This window comes from Eumetopias jubatus, unplaced genomic scaffold (genome assembly GCF_037043125.1).
Source record: "Eumetopias jubatus isolate StellerSeaLion01/CBP00866 unplaced genomic scaffold, mEumJub1_p1.0 scaffold_3, whole genome shotgun sequence".
Lineage (NCBI taxonomy): Eukaryota > Metazoa > Chordata > Mammalia > Carnivora > Otariidae > Eumetopias > Eumetopias jubatus.
Genome location: NW_028274809.1, coordinates 133,053,842 through 133,078,761, shown reverse-complemented (window position 1 = coordinate 133,078,761; position 24,920 = coordinate 133,053,842). Strand labels below are relative to the sequence as shown.

Here is a 24,920-nt window from a genome sequence, read left to right as displayed (position 1 = left end):
ACCCTGTGGCAGTGCTGTAGGGGACAGAGTGGTGGCAACAGGAAGGGGCAGGGGGTGACCAGAAGTAACCATGTGCCAGACTGATCACAGACACTCCCATCACCCAAGACTTGGGACAGACAGGTGTCCCTGGCAGAGGGACAGAGGGAGGGACAGGCCCAAGTCTCGCTGAAAGGAGAGAGCTGAGCTGGGGAACTCTGGTGGCCTTCTGACGGCATCGCAGACCAGTCCACACCTGCAGAGGCCCAACATGGCAAGGCCCCACAGAAGGCGGAGGTTGACTCGGGGGCCCTGGCACCAGCACACCCCAGCAGCCTGGAGCACACCGTCAGGAAGGTGGGATAGGAACCACCACCCTAGTCTGACAGACAAGAACTGTGCCTCACAGGCCATAACTGACCGGCTCCTAGCACACAGCCTGTCTGCCTATGGCAAGGCCTGAAGGAACTCTGGTCTTCTGGCTCCTAGCTTAGAAAATGGTGCCAACCACATAATGAGAGTAGGAGTCTGGCCATAACGTGTCCACAGCCAAATGCTAATCACCGTCTTCGGAAAAGAACTGAGCTGTGACTGGGGTAGCCCCACCGTCCTTGGGCATTTCAAGTAGCTTTTGCCTTCTGACAAAGATGCGTGTCTCCTCACATTTGAATCAACTGAGCAGTCCGTGTGACTGTGGCCGGTGCTTTCAGAAGCACTTCAAAACGAAAGGCAGCAAGTAAATGCAGCTGTCCACGGTTTTGTTCCCAGTCTGAATATTTCCGTATCTCAGAAACCCTCATGTCATTAATTTATAAGGGAAAAAAACAAAGCCAAGGTGTGCAAATGCTACAGAGCCACGCAGTCGCGTGCGTGTGGAGGCCCACATGTGGCCAGCTGCTCTGTCCCATGGGGTCCTCCTGCCCGGAAGACAGGTTAGCAGGTGGCCAAGAGGGAGCTCTGCCACTCACCTGCCCTGGATGCGGGGCAAGTCACTCCACCCCACTAAGCTTCAGGTTCTTCCTAAAGACACGGGGATCACGGGAGCCCGTACCTCACCGGGTAGTTATCAGGTGAAATTAGGTAGTTTATATGAAGTACTGGCTAGTGGGAGTGGTACATGGTAAATTCTCAATCTCAACTACCGCTACCGTAATTCCGCTCAGTACTTAAAAGCTGGCATCCAGACAAAAACCAGTGCTTCCATGCTGTGGTCGGCCGGTGCCTCATTCACAGCACAGGCTGGCCGAGTGCCGCCCTGGAAATCAGGGGTGGGGGCTCGCAGCCTCTGAGGGCCATCTCTGGGGGACACACTCCTGAGCCCACACTGGCAACAGCATGAAGAATGGGCATGTGCAGTGGGGGCGGGGCACAGGACTGCTTTGACAACAGGAGTTTGGACTATATGTCATACTGGATGGTTGGAAGCAGCAAAGACAGACACCCTGAAGATCAAGATGAAATTGACAGAGGGAGGTTCCTGAGCAGAGGCCCAGAAGGAAAGGCCTCTGCCCCCAGGGTGGGGGGAAGGGAGCATGCAGTCGGGAAGGTTAGCTTTGTGGCTCACTGAGGGACTGAAGTGACAAGGAACTGACGGATTTCCCACCTCGATGGCTTATATTTTCAGCAGTCAGAGTGAGATCACAGGCCGAAGGGGAAAGTGGTGGGGCCAGAGAGAGACTTCAGGAATGTGAAGAAGTTTTGAAATAAGCACTGCCTAGAATATGAAAATGAGGCTGACCAGGGAAGTACAGAAGCCTTAATTTGTGCAATGTCCATATTATCAAATGTGCCTTAAGAGTCAGTATGTGGAAGGGTTAAGAGCATGGACTCTGGAACTAAGAGCCTAAGTTATATCCCATTCCACTACCTAACACCTGTGTGACCTCGGGCCAGTTGCTTAGCCCTTTTGATCATCAGTTTCCTCATCTGCAAAATATGGCTAATAGCCGTCCTTTCCTCCTACAGTTTTGTTTTTTTTAATTAGATTTAATACAAAGAGGTTAAAATAGTGTATGGCAGATAGCAAATGCCATATGAGTTCCAGCAATAATGATAATAATCATTATTATTTTTAATATCTGTCAACCTTATGAAGAAGAAAAATACTTCTCACATTTGTATTCTTTGGCAAGCTGAAACCCTACCTCTCAGCCTGTGTAAATCCTCCAGATCTTGCAAGGAAGGTCCAGTGTATAGTCCGTGCTCTTTGAAGCTTTCCCTGACCACCTCGAGCCTTCCCCTTCTCTAGTCTGGGAACACTAGTCACCTAGACCTCTCATTTGTCATTTAGCCTACACACACCCCACCCTGAAATCTTGCACGTGCTGTAGTCTGCAAATACCTTGTTAATTACCCGGATCGAGGACAGATCTGACCGTATAAGTCTTTGCCTGCCCCCGCAAGGTCTAGTGTAACGTCATGAAGATGCTGGGTGTCTTGAGGTGTATTACACAGATGAATATAAATTGGTCAAAAACTCTGGATGTAGAGAACCCACCTGATGATCAAGTTGTCCTCGCCAAGGGTCACAACAGTGGCTTCTGTGGCTTGGAGAGACAAGAGTTTGGCAAGGGCTTCTGAGGTTTTGCTCTAGGAAATAATCAGAATGGAAAACAAGAGCTATTGTAAGCTGACCCGTGCAAAGCCAGACCCACACTCACTAGGCTGGTGTTAAAAGCGGCTGGTGTTACAGAAAGCCCCTGCGGAAAGAGGCGGACCCCTTAACACAGCCACAGTGCATGTGAAAAGGCTCCTCCAGGATAGATGTTACTCACTGCCATCGACACGCAGCCATGTCACCGCCGCACTGAACGTACAATGCCACAAAGTGCCATGAATTACATTTCAGCAGAAAATACAAAACCAGCCTGCCCATTAGCTGCTTTTTTTTTTTTAAGGTTCAATCTAATTTCTCTTAGAGCTTGAGTCCTACTCTTTTATAGAATAGGTTAAAATGTGGGTATAATGCAGGGTGTTAAAAATGGCATGACCCTCAAATGGAAACATGGATGTGTAGACTAATAAGCCACATAGTCAGTTATGTACAAAGAGGTGGTGTGAGTGCTGCCCTGAAATTTCCATTACGCAATGTGCCTGAACAAAGGTTTCAATAATTAACCAGATTAGCTGGGATTTCGGAAGTAGCAACCAATTTGGAGATTAGTGATCAGAACTCCTAATTATACGTAGGTGTCACATTTCTTTAAGTCTTTCCCTAGACTGTGTGTAATTAGTAATTCTAAATAAGGTGTTCAGATGAATTAAGATTTAAATTACTGAAGAACAGTTCTTTTTTCACCTGAAGCTGCGGTTACCTTTGCCACGTGTTCTAGCCACCGACCCAGGGCAATGAACACAAAGAGCATGGGGGGGGTGTCGAAGAAGGTCACAGGGCTCCTCTCCGCCTTCTCAGCCATGGCCACCACCAGGATGACGAGCGAGTAGGTGTAGGCAATGCTGGTGGCCAGCACGATGAGCACGTCCATGTTGGCTGCCCTGTGCCTCAGAGATCTGTAGGCCTGGACGTAGAAGTACCACCCGCCAAGGAGCTGAGAGAGAGCAGAGGAAGCAACAGCTGCTCAAGGAGGCCCGGAGTCCAAGGAGCCACCAGATGCCCAGAGGCCCCTCGTGCCCGCAAGTGCTTGGACATGACTTTCTCCTCGGCAGGGGACGTGCAGGAAATGTATTTCCTGATTCACAGGCCTATGGATTTCTGGCACAAGAACGTAGGGTCAAGGTCTTGGGGGACCTTTAAAACCCAGAGTACATAACCTGAATGTCCATCAACAGGGCAAGGGGGCCATGGGGATGTAAAGCATGGTTCATTTATATTGTGGACAGTGCTCTGCAGTCCTGAAAAAGAACGTGCTAGATCTATAAACCACTGGCATGAAAGATGCCCGTAATACGTGCTTAAGTGAAAAGCCAGTTATAAATCAATTTATCTAGTATGATCCTATTCCAGTTAAAAAATAAAAAGCCCGTGTGTCTGTATTATGTGAATATGTACACACACCTACATATATAAGCACATGTATATTTTCTCTACATAGAGGAAGATCTGTAAACATACACGTCCAACTAGTAATAATACTGAGGTAACTCTGGAACAGGATTGGGCTGGAGGCGGGGTATGATTCCAGTGAAAGAATATTCTCCCCTTTGCTGCTTCTCCTTCAGCATGGTTTGAATTGTCTACAATAAATATACTTTACATTTGTAATTAAAAAGAAAATACAAGAACAAGCAAATTCAGGCCACAAATATTGCCCTCAGATAGTCTTCAACTAAGCATTCTATCAAGGCAGGAGTTTTATTTTATATTCTAAAACAGATGGAGGGCACACTTCCCAGCAGCAGCAACTCAGCTAGCTCAATATCACCCCTAGAGGAGAAGTTTCAGGAGGCCTGTCTCAGGGCTTGCTATTCCAGGGGGAGTTTGAGCACCTACAACCGTGAAAGTGACAGTGAAACCAGGTCCTTTTAAGCATCTCGCACCCCCAGCCCCCACCCCCCCGCCAGTAGTGAGACAGAGAAAAGAGCCCCTGCAGGACATCTGTGATAGCCAGGCTGAAGGGCTGTGTCTGGCACGGGAGGGCGGAGAACCTGCTGGCCACACACAGGCAGGGGGGGCAGAGGTTGGCCCTTTCTGATACGCACCTGGACAAAGGTACACAAGATAAAGAAGATGAGATTTAGAATGGACAGTCCTGGAATGATGTTGTGGTCCAGGACCATAGACTCGTGGGGCTTGTTGCTGGGCACCAACATATAGATCATCAGACCCATGACAGGGATGCCGAACACCAGGCTGCACAGGAAAGACTTCTTCCACCTGCAGAGCAAAGCAGTGACACCGGCCTATTAGGTATCACCTGTCACTGGGATTGTGGGCTGGTCTCCTCCTGGGGACTCAGTTTCAGATTTGCCTTTGTCACGTGTCTGGGACAGACAACCAGTGGTGTGAAACGAAGGGAAGGCTCCCTCCCTGACACCAGCCACCGAGAGAGCACCTACAGGTTTAAACTTTGCAGGGATGTGCCAGAGATATACAGACGCTCCTGCCCGTCTGAGGCTGACCTGTTGCCTCTAATCCATAGGGGGGGCAACTGAGGCCCAGAACTGAGAACCCAAAGAAGTGGAACATCCTGGTCCATATGGCTGCCTACTGCTCTTTGTTCAAAATAAAATCTTATACAGACTCCCAAGTAAAAACAGATAAAAGCAAAATTTTATTAGTCTGACCTTACTTTTACATTTGATTTTTAAACTATTACTTAATATAGGCAGTGAGAACTGCAAAGCCATCTTGGTGAACACCAAAGTTTGACATGGGGGTTGCAGGTGACAGCTGTGGTCTCACGTCAGCATCCACGAAATTCCCGCCATGTGTTGTGGAAACTCTAGCACGCCTCCACTCTGGTCTGCAAACTGCGGGCCGCAGGACTGAAGTCTCAGACTCTCAGCTTGTCGCCCAGGGTCCCGAGAATTAGCCCCTCGCTCGCTTTCCAGGTGCCTCTCCTGTCAGGCCTTCCCTGCTCCAGGCATGCTGATCAGAGCAATCACAGGAGTCCCTGAAGGCCCCCTGCCTCCATGCCCCTAGAAGACCCTCACGTCAACCTCCAGCCCCCACCCCCACAGCCTGGCAAACCTCCACTCATTCTTCGGAGTGTGTGTCAGATCATGTGTCCCCCGCTGGTTGGCTTCCCAGACCCCTGTGAACCCACTTGACTCACTGCTCAACCACTCATTCCTAGCCCAGCTCTGGGCCTCTCCAATTCATCCCTAGCACCTGGCGTCATGCCCTTCACACAACAGTGCCCTTGTGTTTGTTGAATGAGTAAATGAACATCTGCAACAATGAACGAACTCAGGCCGCCTTTTTCCCAGGCCATTTTCTTTCCAATGACCATGGTTCCTGCCCTCAGACCCTACTTCTAGAACCCATTCAAATAAAGTCTTAAAATACTCTGCTGTGAAAGAAAAAAATCCACTCTCTTCCTCCCAATGTAAGTCAGCCACCAGCCATAAGCGGCAATATAAATTAAAATCAGTTAAGATGAAATGAAGAATTCAGTTCCTCGGTCATACTAACTGCTCCATAGCCGGTGGCTAGCGTCCTGGATAGTGCGGGTATAGAACATTTCTCTCACCGCAGAAAGTTCTGTCAGACAGCACTGTTTTAGGAGGTTAACATCACAGGGTAGCAAAGGCAACTCTTCAGTGGAAGGTGCTGTGGGGAGCCAGGACAGCAGGGACACCCATGAGCACAGAATGAGGCAGTCAGGCCTGGCGGGAGGGGCGGGGGGGCGGGGGAGGAACACTTGGTCAAGAGCACCAGTGTATCTTTTCTGTTCTACCTACTGCTTTATTTCCACCTTGTGGTCCAAGTGATGCGCGTTGGGGTTTCTCTGGGCCGGGGAAGCATGAAAGCCGATTTCCTTATTATTAAAAAAAAAAAAGAGAAGTGAAAACAGGGAGGAAAGAACTTGGTTAAAACATGCATTGGTAGAAAGCATTTTACATCTCTGGAAATTAGAAAGTTAATCAAAAATCACCTCAAAAGGCTGTATTGGTTTTTCTGCTCATGACTTCCGTACCCAAATCACACTACAAATCCTGTCAGAGGTCTAGCACCATCTATGCTTACAGACTGTGTCATCCCCAAGGGGCTGGCCTCAGATGGCGACTCCTGGTCCCTCTGTGGGCAAAGGCAGCAGGTTCTGGGAGAAACTTCAACATGCCCCGAGGCTGATCAATGATGAATTCATACACACACAATTTTTGTGTGAGGAGCCCCAACTAGGGAGTGGTCAGGTCAGGTGCTGTCATTCCCGGCCTGAGGAAACTGCAGCTCAGAGCCATCGTGCTACCAGAAGACCAAGGCCCCGTGCTCAGTGAACAGGTGTCTGGGCTCCCAGCCTGGGCCTCTCCCCGGCGAGCCGACCCTGGCTCCTTCGGCACCGGCAAGCCGAGGCTTCCCCTGAAGCCAGACGGGCACCACACTGCAATCTGCTGGCTCTTTTCAGGGAATAACCTCCAGCAATTCTTTCGCCACCTCGCTCCCTGACCCTCTCTGCCTCATCTGATCGGACCCCTTTACAAAATTACACGGGAAAGGCCGCCAGGACACGTCCTGTCAGTCAGGACAATATAAGGAGGGGCCCCAGGACTCTGATGATGGGATTTCACACGAAAATGAAAAGTTACGGTTGGAGAAAGAGCATCTAAGACTGTGTAAAGACAAACCCCCTTACAAGGAACACCGGCTTAATTAGATTAGGGAAGGAGGCAGCAGAGATGCAGAAACAGGGGCCAGACATCAGCAATATTCCTCAACTGAGGACAGAGATGCTCCCGCACCGAGCTCAGCCAGGAGGGGCATGTGGAGTAAGAAGGTGACGGAGATGTGGTCCGAGCACCCCTGGGACCCTCCCACCGATGGCGCACCAGTCTGCTCCCCTGGCCTCACCAGTGCCCCCTCACTACTGTTCTGTAAGGCCTGTGCTGTGGCAAAAATCGAAAGGCCACTGGGCTTAGAACTGTGAGGTGTGGGTCTGAGGGCCGGTCCTGCAAGCTTTAGCTGGATACCAGTGAGCAGAGTCACTTAACCCCCCCCGGGGATCTCTCCCCACCTGACAGAGGAGCTGTGCTGTCTGCCTCTGAGATGGGGGGTCATAGCAGCAGCGGCAGGACAAGTAGTAACACACATCAGGGGGCTCCGCCAAGCCACACAACACACAACCTGTCTCTTCAGCACACACACACACAACGAAGAGAAAACGAAAGACAACACCGAGGCTGCTACCAGAGGTTTCTTTCGCCACCTCGCTCCCTGACCCTCTCTGCCTCATCTGATCGGACCCCTTTACGAAATTACACGGGAAAGGCCGCCAGGACACGTCCTGTCGGTCAGGACAATATAAGGAGGGGCCCCGGGACTCTGATGATGGGATTTCACACGAAAATGAAAAGTTATGGTTGAAGAAAGAGCATCTAGCACTTCCTGCTAAACTTGGTTTATCCTGACCATCAGTTCATCTTGTGAGTTAACCTAGTTCAGTCCGGACTGTGGTAACCCATTCAGATCACCACTAACGCTCACCCTCTTATGGTGTGCCATCAACAGACCTTACAAAGGAAATGGACTGTCTGTGGACAACGTGAGGGAGGGAAGAGAGGGAGGCAGTGTGTGAAAACTATTCTAACTGATTTTCCAAACGAGAAACAACTAAACTGTCTCATCGTCAAGCAGGCCCAGCCTGACAATGTGGTAAAATGCAGTGTAACTCCTCTCATTACCAATAATCCTTTGGTCTACAGATACTTGGTACAGACATAAATAATATTTTATAATTACAATTAGGTAATTTAACCCCATGTGCCCAGGTAGCTTACTGATATTGATGTTTCTCAGGGAATTCAGGAATTCACTGGTTTTCACCCTCAGATTATCTAATATTTACTTAATTTCAGTTTATTTTAAAATGATTCACCCCTACTTCCGTGGGAAGGCTTTAAGGATAGGTTAGGTGACCTTTTTCTTTTCTTTTTAATTTTTTGGTTAGCTGTATTTTCTCATTTTTCCACAATGATTATACATCACTGTTTTTTAAAAAGTGGGCATATTTTTTTAAATTGAAGTAGAGTCGAGACACGTTACATTAGTTTGTATAATGTTTTTTAATGAATGACTTACCTCAATAATTCGGACAATATCCCGTGCACCGATAACTTCAGGATCAAACTTCACGTGGGCTTTGCTGGTGGCAAGGGCCACAGAGGAATAGGTGATGCCGTTTGTCCTTGTGAGTTTGGACTCTATGTTGTGAACACAGGACGCGCAGGTCATCCCCGTGATCTGCCGCACAGGATGACAAAAATACTACTAACTCGGGATTGAGAGGATCCCATCGAAGGCACACAGGGAGTGGGGTCAACAGGCAGCCACAAGCCCTTCCTCTTTCCACGGTATTGTTCCCAAGGCTCTGGACTCCTACCTCCAGACCCCATGTGCAAGATTTTCCTCCAGGACGCTCCCCCAGGGGCTGAGGGCAGGTAAACAGTTGTTCTTCCCCAACTCAGGGACAAGAGGCATAGCCAGTCACAAAGCAGATGGCGACAGACCAACATTGACTTCTAGCTCTGACAGTGAGGAGCTTTTGTAAGCCACCCTATCCTCTCTGTTTTGCCACTTCTGCCACGCTGTGCATATGGATGTGAGAAAGGGAGTCTGAAATGAGACATGCCATCCTTGTAATATGTGTTAGGCAAGCCAGACAAGTCACTCTTCTGAGCATCAGTGGTCAACGTTTCCCAGAATGCTCATTAAATACAGACATAAAATGTCTACAGATAGTTTCTGAATGTGTGATGATGATGATACAACTATTGAGACTGCTTCGAACATTGCTCAATAAATGTTTTTCACCAAACTGAGGGCTTTCCCCCTAAGGTCAGGAACACAGCAAGGATGCCCACTCTCACCACTGTTGGGCAACATGGTACTAGAAGTCCTAGCCTCAGCAATCAGACAACAAAAAGAAATAAAAGGCATCTGAATCAGCAAAGAAATCAAACTCTCACTCCTTGCAGATGACATGATACTCTATGTGGAAAACCCAGAAGACTCCACCCCAAAATTGCTAGAACTCATACAGGAATTCAGTAAAGTGGCAGGATATAAAATCAATGCACAGAAATCAGCTGCATTTCTACACACTAACAATGACAGAGAAGAAAGAGAAATTAAGGAATCGATCCCATTTACAATTACACCAAAAACTGTAAGAAACCTAGGAATAAACCTAACCAAAGAGGCAAAGGATCTATACTCAGAAAACTACAGAACACTTATGAAAGAAATTGAGGAAGACACAAAGAAATGGAGAAACGTTCCATGCTCATGGATTGGAAAAACAAATATTGTTAAAACATCTATGCTATCCAGAGCAATCTATGCATTCAATGCAATCCCTAACAAAATACCATCAACTTTTTTCACAGAGCTGGAACAAATAATCCTAAAATTTGTATGGAACCAGAAAAGACCCCGAATAGCCAAAGGGATGTTGAAGAAGAAAATCACAATTCCAGGCTTCAAGCTCTATTACAAAGCTGTAATGATCAAGACAGTATGGTACTGGCACAAAAACAGACGCATAGATCAATGGAACAGAAGGGAGAGCCCAGAAATGGACCCTCAACTCTATGGTCAACAAATCTTCGACAAAGCAGGAAAAAATATCCAATGGAAAAAAGACAGTCTCTTCAACAAGTGGTGTTGAGAAAATTGGACAGCCACATTCAGAAGAATGAAACTGGACCATTTCCTTACACCATAAACAGAAATGGACTCCAAATGGATGAAAGACCTAAATGTGAGACAGGAATCCATCAAAACCCTTGAGGAGAACTCAGGCAGCAACCTCTTCGACCTCTGCTGCAGCAATTTCTGCCTAGACACATCGACAAAGGCAAGGGAAGCCAGGGCAAAAATGAACTACTGGGACTTCATCAAGATAGAAAGCTTTTGCACAGCAAAGGAAACAGTCAACAAAACCAAAAGACAACCAACAGAATGGGAGAAGAGATTTGCAAATAACATACCACATAAAAGGCTAGTATCCAAAATCTATAAAGAACTTAATCAAACTCAACACCCAAAGGGCAAATAGTCCAATCAAGAAATGGGCAGAAAACATGAACAGATATCTCTCCAAAGAAGACATCCAAATGGCCAACAGACACATGATAAAATGCTCAACATCGCTCGGCATCAGGGAAATCCATCAAAACCTCCATGAGATACCACCTCACACCAGTCAGAATGGCTAAAATTAACAAGTCAGGAAACGACAGATGTTGGCGAGGATGCGGAGAAAGGGGAACCCTCCTACACTGTTGGTGGGAATGCAAGCTGGTGCAGCCACTCTGGAAAACAGTCTGGAGGTTCCTCAGAAAGCTGAAAATAGAGCTACCCTATGACCCAGCAATTGCACTACTAGGTATTTACCCCAAAGATACAAATGTAGTGACCCAAAGGGGCACCTGCACCCCAATGTTTACAGTAGCAACATCCACAACAGCTAAATGGAAAGAGCCCAGATGTCCACTGACAGATGAATGGATAAAGAAGATGTGGTATATATAAACGATGGATTACTACTCAGCCATCAAAAAAAAAATTAAATCTTGCCATTTGCAATGATGTGGATGGAACTAGAGGGTATTACGCTGAGTGAAATAAGTCAATCAGAGAAAGACAATTATCACATGATTTCACTCATGTGGAATTTTTTAAGAAACAAAAGAGGATCATAGGGGAAGAGAGGGAAAAATAAAACAAGATGAAATCAGAGAGGGAGACAAACTGTAAGAGACTCTTAGTCATAGGAAACAAACTGAGGGTTACTGGAGGGGAGGGGATAGGGGTGGGGGGTGGGGTAACTGGGTGATGGACATTAAGGGGGGCTCGTGATGTAATGAGCACTGGGTGTTATATAAGACTGATGAATCACTGAACTCTACCACTGAAACTAATGATACACGATATGTTAATTGAATTTAAATTTAAAAAAAAGAATACATTATATATTACCATAGCTACTGTAATTCAATTCCTTTAGGTTTTAACAAGCATTACATGGCAAGAGTGTTGTAATTTGCAAATATTACCCTGACACTTAAAAATCTGGAACATTTAAAATACTTTAGGCAGCTCTAATAAAATTGGAACCCAGACAATGAATCTGACTCTGATAAAACCTCTCCACAATTCTAGCTCTGCTTTGTTCAAAGTTCTGCAGTGCTTAGTAGGTCATCGATACTCTTTGGATGTTCAATTCTGTGCAAGAATATCTTGTGGAGATTAAAATTCAAATAGAATATATTTTAGGAACTATTCATAACCGGGATCCCACACCTGCATAAAAAGCTCAAAAACCATGTCATACGTCTTTTATATATGTTATCTTTTCTCAACACAATTAAACCCATTAACTCAATAAATAAATTGTTTGTCATTTGGACCTACAGACAAATACATATACATATAATGAAGTAATAATTTAGTTATGCATTTGTCTTACCCATTTCTTTACTATCTTTTTCTCTTATTGGCAAAATAAAGATTAAAACGTGTATTCAAAAAACAATGTTTTCACCTTTCCCAATAACATTCATGATCTAGATTTTCCACAGTGGTCTGAGCCGGCAGAGGCATCCCCATCGGGGCTGGGGTCTGCAGCGGGGGCCGTGCTCTAGCCTCAGGGGTGCCGAGGGCTGGAAGCTGGAGAGCAGAACACTTCGCCTGACCACACACCGGGAGGCCCATCCCGAGCAGAGGGTTTGCTCGACAAAGAATGCCCCTTATCAAGAGCTCAAAGTGCCACTTGCGTCCTTAGTACTCAAACATTTACTTACCGCTAATGGCAGTGACTAAACACGGTAAAGGAGTAAGACCCTTCCTCCCTGGTACAACGGCATTACTCAATTCCTTGTCCTAAGCCTCCCTTTATTTACACAAAAAGAGCTTTATACAGAAGTGCTTGTGAATACAGCGTAGTGGGAATGCTAGACATGCCCAGTATTGCAATGGTGTGCTGTCATGTACAGCTGGTAACATGGGCAGACAGCAAACAACAGCCTCCCCCACCACCCTGGCATCCACCCTTGGTCGCCACCACAGGGTGGCTGCTATGGGACACTGGTCGCCAGTTACCTTCCAGACACCCCTGTGCCTACAGTCGGGCTGTGATAGCACCGGTGGCCCTGGCTACCACGCTGACTCACCTCCTCTGGCCTCGAGACGCCTCTGGGCTTTTTGGAATGTGTTCAGGTTCAACACCCTCAAACCCAAGCGCTAGACAGCTGCCATTTACATTCTTCTTCTTCCCACACTCCCTCCGCTCACCTCCCCCTCCGCCTCGCACTGTGAATGCGCCCAGTGGGGTGCAGCCCTATGACTGTGACAGCCCCAACATTCCCTCACAAAATGAAGAGGTCATCGTTGTTGGCTTCGAAGGAAAACAAAACAAACAAAACCCCGATAACACACAGGATATGTGTAAAACGGGAGAAGTTTCCTGGCCCCTGTCGGAGGCCTGCAGCCCTGAGGCCCCAGCTCCTGCCCCCAGCTCCTGCCCAGCCACCGGCCGCACTTACGATCAGCTCGAGGTCGCCATCTGAGTCTGTGTAGTCTTCCATCACGGCTGCCTCAAAGCCCAAGTCCTGGATGAGCTGAGCTATCTCCAGCGGCTGGACGACTTCTGGGTTATACTTAACCTCTGCCTTTCCGGCCATCAGGGCAACCAGCACCGAGAGGATACCTGGAACCATCGGGCCACAGTTAGAAGACGCCAGGCAAGGCCTCTGGGACGACAGAGTCAACATAACCTAACAAAGAAAAACACCTGCCCCAGAAGCCTCTAGAAGAGGAGTTCTCAAACCTGACTGCACATGAGGATCACTTGGGGATCACCAGACCTGGCCCTAAACTCAAAGCAGTTAAATCAGAATCCCTCAGGGTGGGTGCCAGGCAACTTTAATGCACCAGCCCAGTGTGAGAACCAGTGTTCTGGAACAATGCTTCTCACATTTTGATGGGCACACGAACCCCCCGAGGACCTTGTTAAACTCCAGATTCTGGTTCAGTTGGTCTGGAGCGGGTCTAGGGTTCTGCAGATGCACCCTGCTCCCAGACAGTGTCTGTGCGGCTGGCTGGGTGCCACTGAGTCAGGCTCCAGAAGATGCCGAGGGTGCCAAGGGCACACACCTCACAGCAAGGGGTACCGTCTGCAGCTTGCAACTACCGTTCCATCAGTGGTGGGCTTTTTTCTTCAGACATTTTTCACACACAGAAAAAAAAATTCTTTCGAAAGTAGTTTTCCTTACTCTTTTTCACTCTGTAAGCCCTTTCAGAAGTGGAAGAGAAATCCCAGACTGCAGACCATATCCAACATATGACAGTTTGGTTTACAACTTTTCGACTTTATGATGGTGCAAAGGTGATACACGTTCAGTAGAAACCGCACTTCAAATTGTGGATTTGGACCTTTTCTGGGGCTAGCGCTATGCTGTACAGCCCTCTCTGGAGATCTGCACAGTGGCTGAGCGCCTCAGCTCCCATCAGCTGTTGGAACAACCGACACACGTTCTGATCCGCTTCAGGTCGGTTCAGCCAAGCTATAATGTTCCCTAGGTTAGGTGGATTAAATGTATTTTCGACTTACAGTATTTTCAGTGTATGATGAATTTATTGGGACATAATGCTATTGTATGTCCAGTGAGATCTGTACCTTGCTAACACTATTGTGTGAGTTTGAGGGGGAAACACGACTCATTCACATAAAAGAAAGACACGTGCTTTAGAAAGGATGCCATAACGGATAAAAATGGGGGAGTCAAGTCAGGAAAAGAACCACAGGCACTGTGAGATATAGGATATTTTATGAGCAGCCAGCCCATGGATGACAAGCATGCCTCAACTTGCAAACAGTCATTCTAGAGCTCCAGGACACATACAGCATAGGGAACCAGAGGCTGGAAACGTGTCACCTTACCTTAGGGCTGACTGTGAATGCCAAGGAGTCTGAGCAGAGAGATACACGGAAAGAGAGAAAGTGACGCTGCTGGAGTCAGGGTTAAGATATTTTCCAAACAAAAGACTAGGATCGGATTGTTGCTGCACTTTCAGGTTTAAGAGACAGTATTGGAAATGCAGTTTAGAGGACAACACTGTGGCACTTCCACAACACTCTGTGATTTACAGGAGCAAAGGATGGGACGTTCAAAACTGCCACTTCTCCACAAACTGCAGGCTATGTACTCATGCGACAGTGTGAGGCCGATGGCTGGGGCTGGAGGGGAAAACAGAGATGACCACCAGGACAAGCTAACTGAGGAAACTACCCACGGAATGTGCCAGGACCTTTACACTGCACTTCCCATCACTAACTCACTCAGAGATATATTCTATTCTATCTTAAACGAGCTAAACACTTCCAAAAGAACACAATGCCAAGTGCCCAAGAACATCAAACAGACTTCTCTGCTATCATACAATGAACTTGCTGCCAAATGATCAGGGCTGCTGATAAACTGAGTCAGTTGGGACTGTGAAGGGAGAGCACGATGCCCATTCTGCTGCCCGTAGCGTCTGACAGCCCGCACACGCAGCCTCCCCAAGTCTAACGTGGGGGCAGACCTCTTACCTGCTTTTTTTTTTTTTAAGATTTTATTTATTTATTTGACAGAGAGAGACACAGCAAGAGAGGGAACACAAGCAGGGGGAGTGGGAGAGGGAGAAGCAGGCTTCCCGCGGAGCAGGGAGCCCGATGTGGGGCTCGATCCCAGGACCCTGGCAGGATCATGACCTGAGCCGAAGGCAGACGCTTAAGCACTGAGCCACCCAGGCGCCCCCTCTTACCTGCTTCTTTCTGCAGGTTTCTCTCTATGTTGGACACACAGGATGCACAGGTCATGCCCCTGATCTGTAAAAAGCACTTCTGGGGTGCCGCTGTGGTAGAGGCTTGCAGGGACTGTGACGAGGAGCTGGGGTTGTGGTTTTTAGGGAGCCCCCCAGCATGGGGAGCCCCTTCCTGCGCAGACACAGGTACGCCAGCTGTGGGGTGCGCTGAGGAATTCCCCACACTATGATTTCCAACATGGTTGCTATAACAGTTTTCTAGAATAAAATGTAAGAAATCATTCAGATTAGAAGAATAACTTTTTTTAGAATGGGAGGTTCAAGCCTGACGGAAGCAAGTGAGAGCTCCTGAAGAAGCTCCATGGGGGTTGGTTTCCATCACTGCCCCCCTCCCACCAGAGACAGAGGCACACAATTGCAGACATATGAAAAGATGCCAATACTCAAGAATGGAATGTTCCAGCTGGATGAGTGCTCTAATTAGACGATGACAACAAGAACTCACCAGGCCCTCCACTAAGCACACGGATGACCTCCTTTAAAATAGCTGTACAATATCTTGTACAGATAGAGAAATGGGTTAAAGAAATTTAAAAATGTGCCCCCAAACCCCTCAGGTAGTAAGTAATGAAGCTAGCTTCTAAACCAGGTCTCTTCACCCCCAGGATCTATACCTTTAAGTATCACATTCTCCTTAGCAGAGGTTTGTCCCCCCACCCCCAAGAATCCAATGGACCCTAAACCCCTTTACTGAGTTGTTTGCCTTTCCCTATTGTTTGCTTGCATCCTGGATGTGCTCTGAACACGAGTCCGTGTCAGGTGACCGCACCGCCCGTACCTGTTCCGGGCTGTGTTCTGCACCCGTACCCTCAGCTCATGGTGGCTCTTCTGACAAAACAAGTCCTGAATGGTAATGACTTTACCAACTTACCAACCAACTAAACCAGCTTTAATGGTTAGTATGTTTTGTGCTCCAGTAGCAGATCTGTCTGCCTAAACACTGAAAATATTCATACGGTTTCCTTCTAGAAGCTGTTAACTTTCATAAACTTCCATATCAGGCCTATACCATACTGCAAATTAACTTTGTGTAAGTTAAGAGGTGAGACTTAAGGTTAATTTTCCATTTGGATAGCCAGTTGATCCAGCTCCATAAACTGAAAAGATCATCCTCTCCCCCATTGTGTTCTGGGGATGAGAGTGCAGACATCATTGGGGGCCATTTTTCTGCCCACCACATACATACCTACATCCGTAACTAATCACCCCAGTCAAGATCTAGGACGTTTCCATCACTCCAGAAAGTCACACAATTTTGATGACAGAAAGTACTTTTAAGAGTATATATAAAAGAAAAAAAAAAGAGTATACACAAAAGATAATTATATCATTTAACAATGAACTCTCATTATTTGAAAATCCAAGCTGCAGAAGACAGAAGTTGGCATTAACGTGTACTGAGAATAGGCCATGACTTTCAAGTTTTTCTAAATAAATCTCACATCCTGGGATGTTTTGCTCGTTTTCTGAAAGGTGGCTTAAAAACAATTCCACTCATTCTAGGGGTCCAGTTGACTGACCCTTTCAGCACCTTCAGTGAAAACCCTCCATCACTCTGGCCTCACAGGACCTCTCTACCTTCTTGATGCAGGGACCACACCTCACCCACCAGCACAGGTATACTCTCCTGGACTTGGTCATTGTTCAAAATGACTCTGCCCTTTGGATCTCAAATTCACGAAAGCTGTTCTGTGGCCACAACCTCTCAACATTCTATCTCCTACACCCATCCATCTGCACCGTACCTGTCCAACCCCCCTGCACCTGTTCAACCCCTCCCTATTTTCCCACTCCAACACCAGTTTTCTGGATTCACCTGCCTTTCTATCCAAATATTGTGGTCACCAATTTTAACAATATTTGTACTATTACAGAGAATTTTGTACTCCCTTACTAACCTACAACTTACACATTGCCATTCTCCCACATTGGAATTTAACTCACCTAAATTCTGAGCTTCTGGAGATTGTTAAAGAAAGCTGAAATAAACTAACAAAACCCAAACAAGTCCTTTTTCTTCATCCATCTACGCTAAGACTATGAGTGGGCATATAAATCGATTTGGCTTTCTGGAAGTCTACTTGATAATATTATCAAAAACAGTACTTCTAACTGCCTGGCACTTAGTAGAGGCACAATAAATATTTGTAATGGAATGAAATAAAGTTTATATTCTGTGACCCAATAATTAATGCTTTCAGGTATTTCCCATAAGGAAATAACTAAGTATGTGCATAAAATGTAGCCTCAAAGACCGCCATCAGTATTATTTACAATCATATGCACACAAAGTAGATGAGAACAGTCCAATCGGAAACTGACTGAGTTATGGTGTATCCATACAACAGAACACCATGCAGCCGCTCAAGGTGGTGATGCAGACATATGGATCGACCTATAAGCATGTTTATGATGCAGGGTGAAGGAGATTACAAGACCACCATGTATACTGTAATCTACCAAATACAATGTATCTATGCATTTCTAAATATAAATTATATATGCCTTGGGAAAAGTCCAGAAGAGTATATATGAAATGAAATGCACCATGTGGATATTGGGGGGAAGCATACTCTAGACCCGGGAGACAGCAAGTACAAGACCCTGAGGTAAGAACAAGCCTGCTATGAGGATTGGAAAGGGGTTAGAAAGGTAGGGAGTCAGGGAGGGGGTTTCTAGATCACCCTAATGTCTCCCTCTCACAACACAGATGGGAAGGTTTCAGAGTCTCAACAGAGTAACAGGAACACTGTGAATGCTGGGTAGTAAACAGACTGTAAAGTTGAAAGGCAAGAAGCAGGGAGACTATTTCCGAGCCTCTTCCAGGATCCAGGACACATAGGATGGCGGCTTGCAGCAGGGTGCTGGCCTGTCTGACCTTACCGCCCATTACTTATACTCAAGTTCCACCCAAGCCAGACTGCTCCCAAGACAGAGCGGGAGGACTCCCACCCAGGGCCTGTGCTGGGTCTCCTCCATCTTGTCTGGTGCAGTCCTGCCCTTTTCTGCCTGCTAAGACCCTGAAGTCTGACCCAAGCCCAGCTCCAAATTCACCTCTATCATCAAGTCCAGATACTGGATTTTCTCCTCCTCTTCTGAATCTCAAAGTGCTCTACCTACACTTTCCTTGTCACATTTATTCCAACCTGCCTTGGATGATGGGTCTCTGATGTGCTTCCCTGCTAAGAGTGTGAACCACATGTGGGCAGGTCTGGGACGGTCTCTGAGCACTCACGGCAGCCAGTACAGTGCCTGGGACCCAGAAGCCCCGCAACACGTGCTAGGATGAGGGAACAGTGCCCCAAGAGGGACACTGCCCATTGACAAGGGTGAGGGAACATGTTACACATGACAGAGGACTTTTCCTCACGATATGTTCATAAAGCCGTTCATCTGTTCATTTATTCATTCAAAAAGTACTTACCATGCAAACCAGAGCACACACGCAGAGCTGATTTCTAGACACAAACCAGGTCCAAATGCATTTTCAGCTGTCCAGTAGGCTGGCTGAAATTCAACGCCTGCCACTTGCCCATGTGCTCTCAGACCATTCCCTTTCCTCTCCCTGCTCTATCGTCAAGGGAGCTGATCCTGCAAAACCACTTTCCCCAGGTTCCCTTGCTAACTGGCTTCTGATTAAATTTGGCATGTGGGAGGTAACCAGTGGGAAAGGATAGGACAGAAAGAGGGAAAGCCCGAAGCGTTTCCCTTCTATCTACCGGGAGCCCGGCTTCCGGCCACAGCCTCTAAGTAGCTCCAGGGCTGCCAGCTGGTACCAGGCAACCTCAGCCCCCAGGCTCTCGTGGCGCCCTCTTCCCTCAGACCCTCCTGCTGGGGCACCAGCTTCTGCTTTCAGTCATCTCTTGGTTTCCTTCCCATTCCCTGTGTGGCTGGTGATTCAGCTCTCTCTACCATCTCTGAGCAGTTCCCCAGATTCAACCCTGCCACTGAGCTACCCCATGAGCCCACCTGTCACAGCCTTTGCTTTCTCTTTCACTCCCCCCACAAACACCTACTGTGCACTAGGTGCTGCTGAGTCCAAGGAGAAACAACACGGTTTGAAGCCTGTGTTCAAGGAGCTCTTCTTTCTGATCATTCCAGAATGACCAAATACAAATAATGCCTTTTTAGCATTTAAGTGGCTATGAAGATAGTCATCAGCACACTATGGTTTCTCCTAAATTATAAAGACGGCCAGGTGAAATACAAAATGCCCAGCCAAATTTGAATTTCAGATAAACAACAAATAACTTCTTAGTATAAGTCTGTCTCAAATATTGCGTGGGACACACTTAAACTGAAACAGTATTCACTGCTTATCTGAAATTCAAATCCAACTAGGTGTCCTATATCTTTATTTGCTAAATCTAGTACAATAAATACCTCTCGGGCTAAAAACATAATTCTCATAATTCTGGCCAATAAAAAGCACTGCTCTTTTCTTTCTACACTTACTTAGTCAAATCCAATTATTCTGGATTATGCAGTTCAATGCAAACTTCTTCCTGCCAACAACCCGATTCTACGGTTGGAAGGCTTGAAACCTCACACAAATATAGCAGATGATGACTCTGTATTATATTTCCTACCTTTTAAGTACAGGATTTACTGTTTCATTGTGTTCTCCTCATTGATTTTTGTTTAAAAACTCCTTACTGAAACTTGGTACAAAAGACAAAGTACAGAACGGGGCCAAGTCATTGCACATGACTTACCCACTCCCTTTAAGGATGTGTGTGCAGGGCAGCACCAAGACAGAGCGAACTTTTCAAGGAGACACACTTTATCTTGGTGGCCACCACGAAGTGGACATGGGAAACCCAAGTCCAGCTGGCCCTGAGCGCGGCCACGGGTCTTCGCCCACAAGCCCTTCTTGGAGCCAGGCTGGCTGCAGCGTAGACTGACGGCACTCTACCGGCCTGACCCGGCCGGCAACTCACACAGCCGCACAGGGCCTGTATCCTGGGAGCAAAGCCGTGAAAACACTGCTGCCCACACAGTTGTCCCTCGCATGTCCAGCTCTCCCTCCTCACCTTCAGCCTCTCTGCAAACCCCCTACGTACCTATCACCTTCTCTATCCCTCCTCGGCTAAGCTCCTGGAGGGCTGCGCCCAACCCCCCCAACCATGCAGCTGGGCACCCCCTCGCCCGAGCCTCCTCCTCCTAGTTACATGGAGCCTGAGACCCCATAAGCCCCCTCCTTGAAACAGTTTCCTTTACTTCCAGGGTGCCGTCCTCGTCTGTGAAAATCTCCTTCTCTAGACACCCTTCCTTCCACACCAGTGCCGTCACATTCTTCCCTCTGCCCGTCCCGGGTCACACTCACTTTCCCCGGCCTTCTATCATTTCTCACGGCTCCCACCACCCAAATCTGCATTTCCAGCCCCACTCTCCCAGAATTCAACCCAACACTCTGCTGTCCTCCAGTATCTATGCAGCTCGCGCTGGCCGCAGGCTCTCCCTTTCCTCCACAGCCTGTCCCATCACACCACTCATCTGGACCAAGCTTCCTGGATGCAACCTCCTGGGTGTCGTTCTAATCCATCTCTTGCTCTCCAGCCCATCATCTCTCATCCAGCCTCCCATGCGGTCTCTGTGTCCCAATCCACACTGCACCGACACCGACTGGCCTGCTCAGGTGTGAGCTCACCTGCGCTGCCTCTCGATTAAAACCCACCGCTGACACCCCTCACCCTTACGGTACAGTCCAACCTCAGCAGGACGTGCAGCCCATTCGGAGTGGCCCACCTGAAGTCCAGCCTGTCTCACCTCCTCCTGAGTCCTGACACTCAGGACGCTCCTCTCGGCTCCCCCAGCACACCGAGCTGCCTCCAGCGTCCCGGCCTCCGTCCCCTGCCCTTGCTGGCTCCTGCCACACTATGACATAGGCTCTCGGGAGAGCCCACCGCGCACAGGTCCCGGCACATGGCAGAAAGGCGCACTTCTTCCCACAGCCATCAGGAGGGCAAGGGCAACCATCACTGCATCGCCTCCTTAATTCCCACTTTCAACGGAATGGGCTCCAGCTGGTGAGACTAAGGTTCCGTTTTTACTGTTCTGTTCAGCAGAGAAATCTCAGAATATGATGATGGTTCCTTTGGAGAGAGAAGGCCCTGATGTTCTCACAGGACTCTTTTTTAAAAAGAACACAGAATCGGAGTTCTCTTCAGAAAAAAACAAAGAACTTAACATCTTCGTCCCAGCTACATGAGAGGCGAAATCTACACACCAGAAAATTCTCTCTCTTCTACCCTGACACAAGCTGCAGAATTTGGTCACCCCTGCTGACAAGTGAGCAGCGAGTGTGCCCCCCCCCACCCTGCAGGCACTATGTCGTAAGGAGAAAGAAGGAAAGAAGGAGAACCCCAGGTTGTGCTTCACATGGCTCAACTACATACCAAAAAGAACTGAAGTCTCAAATCCCATGTCTTCAACAGCAGCTCGGAGTTCTTCTGGGTTAATTACAGAGGGATCATAGAGCACCACTCCGGTCCCGTCAGCCAGAGAGACTGATATTTGCCGCACCCCTTCCCTTTGGGAGATCAGGCCTTCGATGGACTGGACACAGGACGTGCAGGTCATGCCAGCAATGACGAGCACCACAGTATTGCACACGCCCGGCGCCTGGGTTCTCGAGGCGGGGCCGGGGGCCCCACAGTTGGAAGACCTGCTACCTGTCCCACTCCCTGCTGCTCCATCAAGAGGAGAGACCTTGAAGTTCCCAGGTGGAAGAGCTTCAATGGCCCTCTGCAGGGCACCTGCAGTGACACGAGAAGGGTCGTACTGTACTTGGGCGATTCTGTTCTCCAAGGACACTTGAATATTTTGAACCCCGGGGAGTTGGCCTATGTTTTCTTCAATATTCAGGACACAAGACTTACAGTGCATTCCATCCACTCTCAGTTGCAGGGTGGCCACATGGCTCCCGTGGTGCCCCGAGGGCTCAGAGTTATTGAGATTCTGGTTATCAGAAGCCGAAGGTGTCTTTGGGTCCGTCCTCTGTAACCGCCCAATATCAATTGGTCCCAGGCTTACGGGCGCCACTCTGTTCTTGATGACAGCTTCAAAGCCCATGTCGTTGACATGGTCCCTGAGGTCCTGGGGCTGGATAAGATAAGGCTGGTAGGTAATGACTGCTTCCTGGGTGCCGAGGGACACTCGGACCCTCACTACCCCTTGCAGTTTCCCAAGCCTGCCTTCGATGGAGCTGACGCAGGACTGGCAGGTCATGCCCTCCACCTGGAGCTTGACCACGGCCTCCAGGCCAGGCGAGGACCTTGAAGGCCAGGAGGCGGCCTTTCCTTCTGCGATGCTGGCCTCAAAGCCCATGTCCTCAATGTGCCGGCAAATCTGTGGCAGGCTCAGGATGGACGGCACGTACTTGACGGTCGCGCTGCCTTGTTCCAGGGAAACCTTAATGCTCACGACGCCTTTCAAGCTGGAAATCCTGCCCTCGATAGACTTTACACATGACTGGCAAGTCATGCCCGAAATGCTGATGGTGCTGCTGGTCATCTGAGGGGGGCACACGCCATCCAGGCCGCCTTCATAGCCAACATTGTCAAAGGCGAAACTCTGCTTCATTGCTGGCTCCCCGGCACGAGTGGGCAGAGAAAGTTTAGACAGGATCTAAAGGTTAAAGAAAGAGCATATTTTTTTTTTTTTAGCCTTGAAACTAAGTATTTGCTGAAATATCCCAGCTTGTCTGGCACTGAGAAAATGGAAAACAATGCCATGGGTGTCAAACCAGCCCGAGAGTTTAAGATCATAAAATGCAGGGAAAGAAAGCTATAAAAACATGACTGACCAAATGAAATGGTTCTGATGGGTTTCTTTTAGCTCGAACGTTCTGTGACTCTGAACCTAGACATCAACTGTCCACCTTGGCAAAATGTGTTTTCTTACCTAGAAGATGTGCAGGTTTCTCTAGGGAATGAAGAGAGTGTGATACCACTCACGGGCACAAACGAGTGTGGCAGGCCCACCTGGGGCTGATTCCTGAAATCTCCCTGCAGAGCTTGGATCCTGCTGCAACACACATACGTAGACTGGGCAGCACCTTAATTGTGTCTCTCCTTCCAGGGGTGTCCATCTCATTCTCTTAGCAGGGGTTAAATTTAACCACCACATGGGCACGTGTTCCAAATGCAGACCTCCCAGGCCCTGTGGGGTCAGACCACAGGCCTGTGATAAAAGGTCTGGAAGTATGCTCCGTGAGCCAGGGGAAATGAGCAAGAGTGGCTGGACCTAGAGGGGCAGGAGGGGGAAGGCTGGAGGAACTTCTCAGTTTTGCCTCCACTGAGTGGCACTGTCCCCTTGGGAGTCTGGGACAGTTAAGAGTTGGTACCTATAAATCACAAGGGTTCCCTGAATTAAATGGACGCATTTTCTTAATGTACCAGAGCACAAGCATAATTTCCTGACTTCTTTCTTCCCATAATGACCTGACTTCAGCCATTCTATTAGCAAAACCAAATATTCCTTTTTTCGCAGGGCCCCAGCCTCCCCACACTCCTGATCAGAGATAGTTTTTATACCAGTACTATTATATGCTTCTCAAATTCAGGAACAGGCCTTTCTGTATGGTACATGATCAAAAAGCATGTCACTCTCTGTGCCTTCACAATCTTACCTATATATCTCCAGATGAATCTCAATTACATGGATTGATCTTCTCCGTATCCCTGTGCATAAAACACCTATCTTTCCAACTTCAGCTTTTGAGCAGCTTAGCAAAATGAAAGTTTAAATAATTTTCAAAGCAGACTATAAATGTTCATTTGTACATCCACAAAGGAAATCCTAAACTAGTCTGGGATTAATAATTATAAAGACTTGTTTTTAAAAAATATTCACTATAGTATTTTCTAAATAGTAGAGAAAAAAGAAAATAAGTAATTTATGGGATAGCAACTCAAGAGTTTATTGCATTAAATAAATATACTGAGATTACCTGTGGTATAAATATGGAAATGCAGTATATGATAAGGATGACATGGCACAACAGTTTTAATGGACAACTGGGAAAAATAGAATTTGGAACCTATTTATCAAGAGCTGTTTCAGGTAGCTCAGAGATGAAGATGTAAAAAGCAAAACAGTAATAATACAAGAAAACACAGGAAAATACCCATTATAATCTCAGGCAGGGGAAAGTCTAAATATGAAAAAAGAAACAGAAAAACAAGAAAATCCAAAAGCTACAGAAGACTGATAAATCTAACCACAATTAGGAGAAAACACTGCTCTAACCAAGGAAAAAGATAAATGAGAAACGGAGGGGGAGAAAAGATTTGCTTCGTATTAAGAGCTAATTTCCTTAAAATACAAAGAGCTCCTTCTAAGAAGAAAAAGGCCAACAATCCAACAGAAAAAAGACAGTCCATCAAAAAGGAAATGCAAATGCCTTTTCAATATATGCAAAAACAATAGCAAGGCAGAAATGTGACATTTC

General features: G+C 47.4%; 1 protein-coding gene across 1 annotated transcript in view; it reads right to left on the bottom strand.

The window, feature by feature from the left end:
* The window catches only part of ATP7B (ATPase copper transporting beta), a 73,396-nt gene that overhangs the window by 20,301 nt on the left and 28,175 nt on the right, over positions 1-24,920 (bottom strand). The window contains exons 3-10 of the mRNA XM_028107860.2: positions 21,865-23,095; positions 15,407-15,664; positions 13,144-13,307; positions 8,678-8,839; positions 6,343-6,419; positions 4,639-4,813; positions 3,294-3,527; positions 2,477-2,568 (exon numbers count right to left, since the gene is read on the bottom strand). Of these exons, the coding sequence (XP_027963661.2) occupies positions 2,477-2,568; positions 3,294-3,527; positions 4,639-4,813; positions 6,343-6,419; positions 8,678-8,839; positions 13,144-13,307; positions 15,407-15,664; positions 21,865-23,050 (2,348 nt within the window). The 5' untranslated portion in view covers positions 23,051-23,095. The remainder of the gene's footprint in view (positions 1-2,476; positions 2,569-3,293; positions 3,528-4,638; positions 4,814-6,342; positions 6,420-8,677; positions 8,840-13,143; positions 13,308-15,406; positions 15,665-21,864; positions 23,096-24,920) is intronic.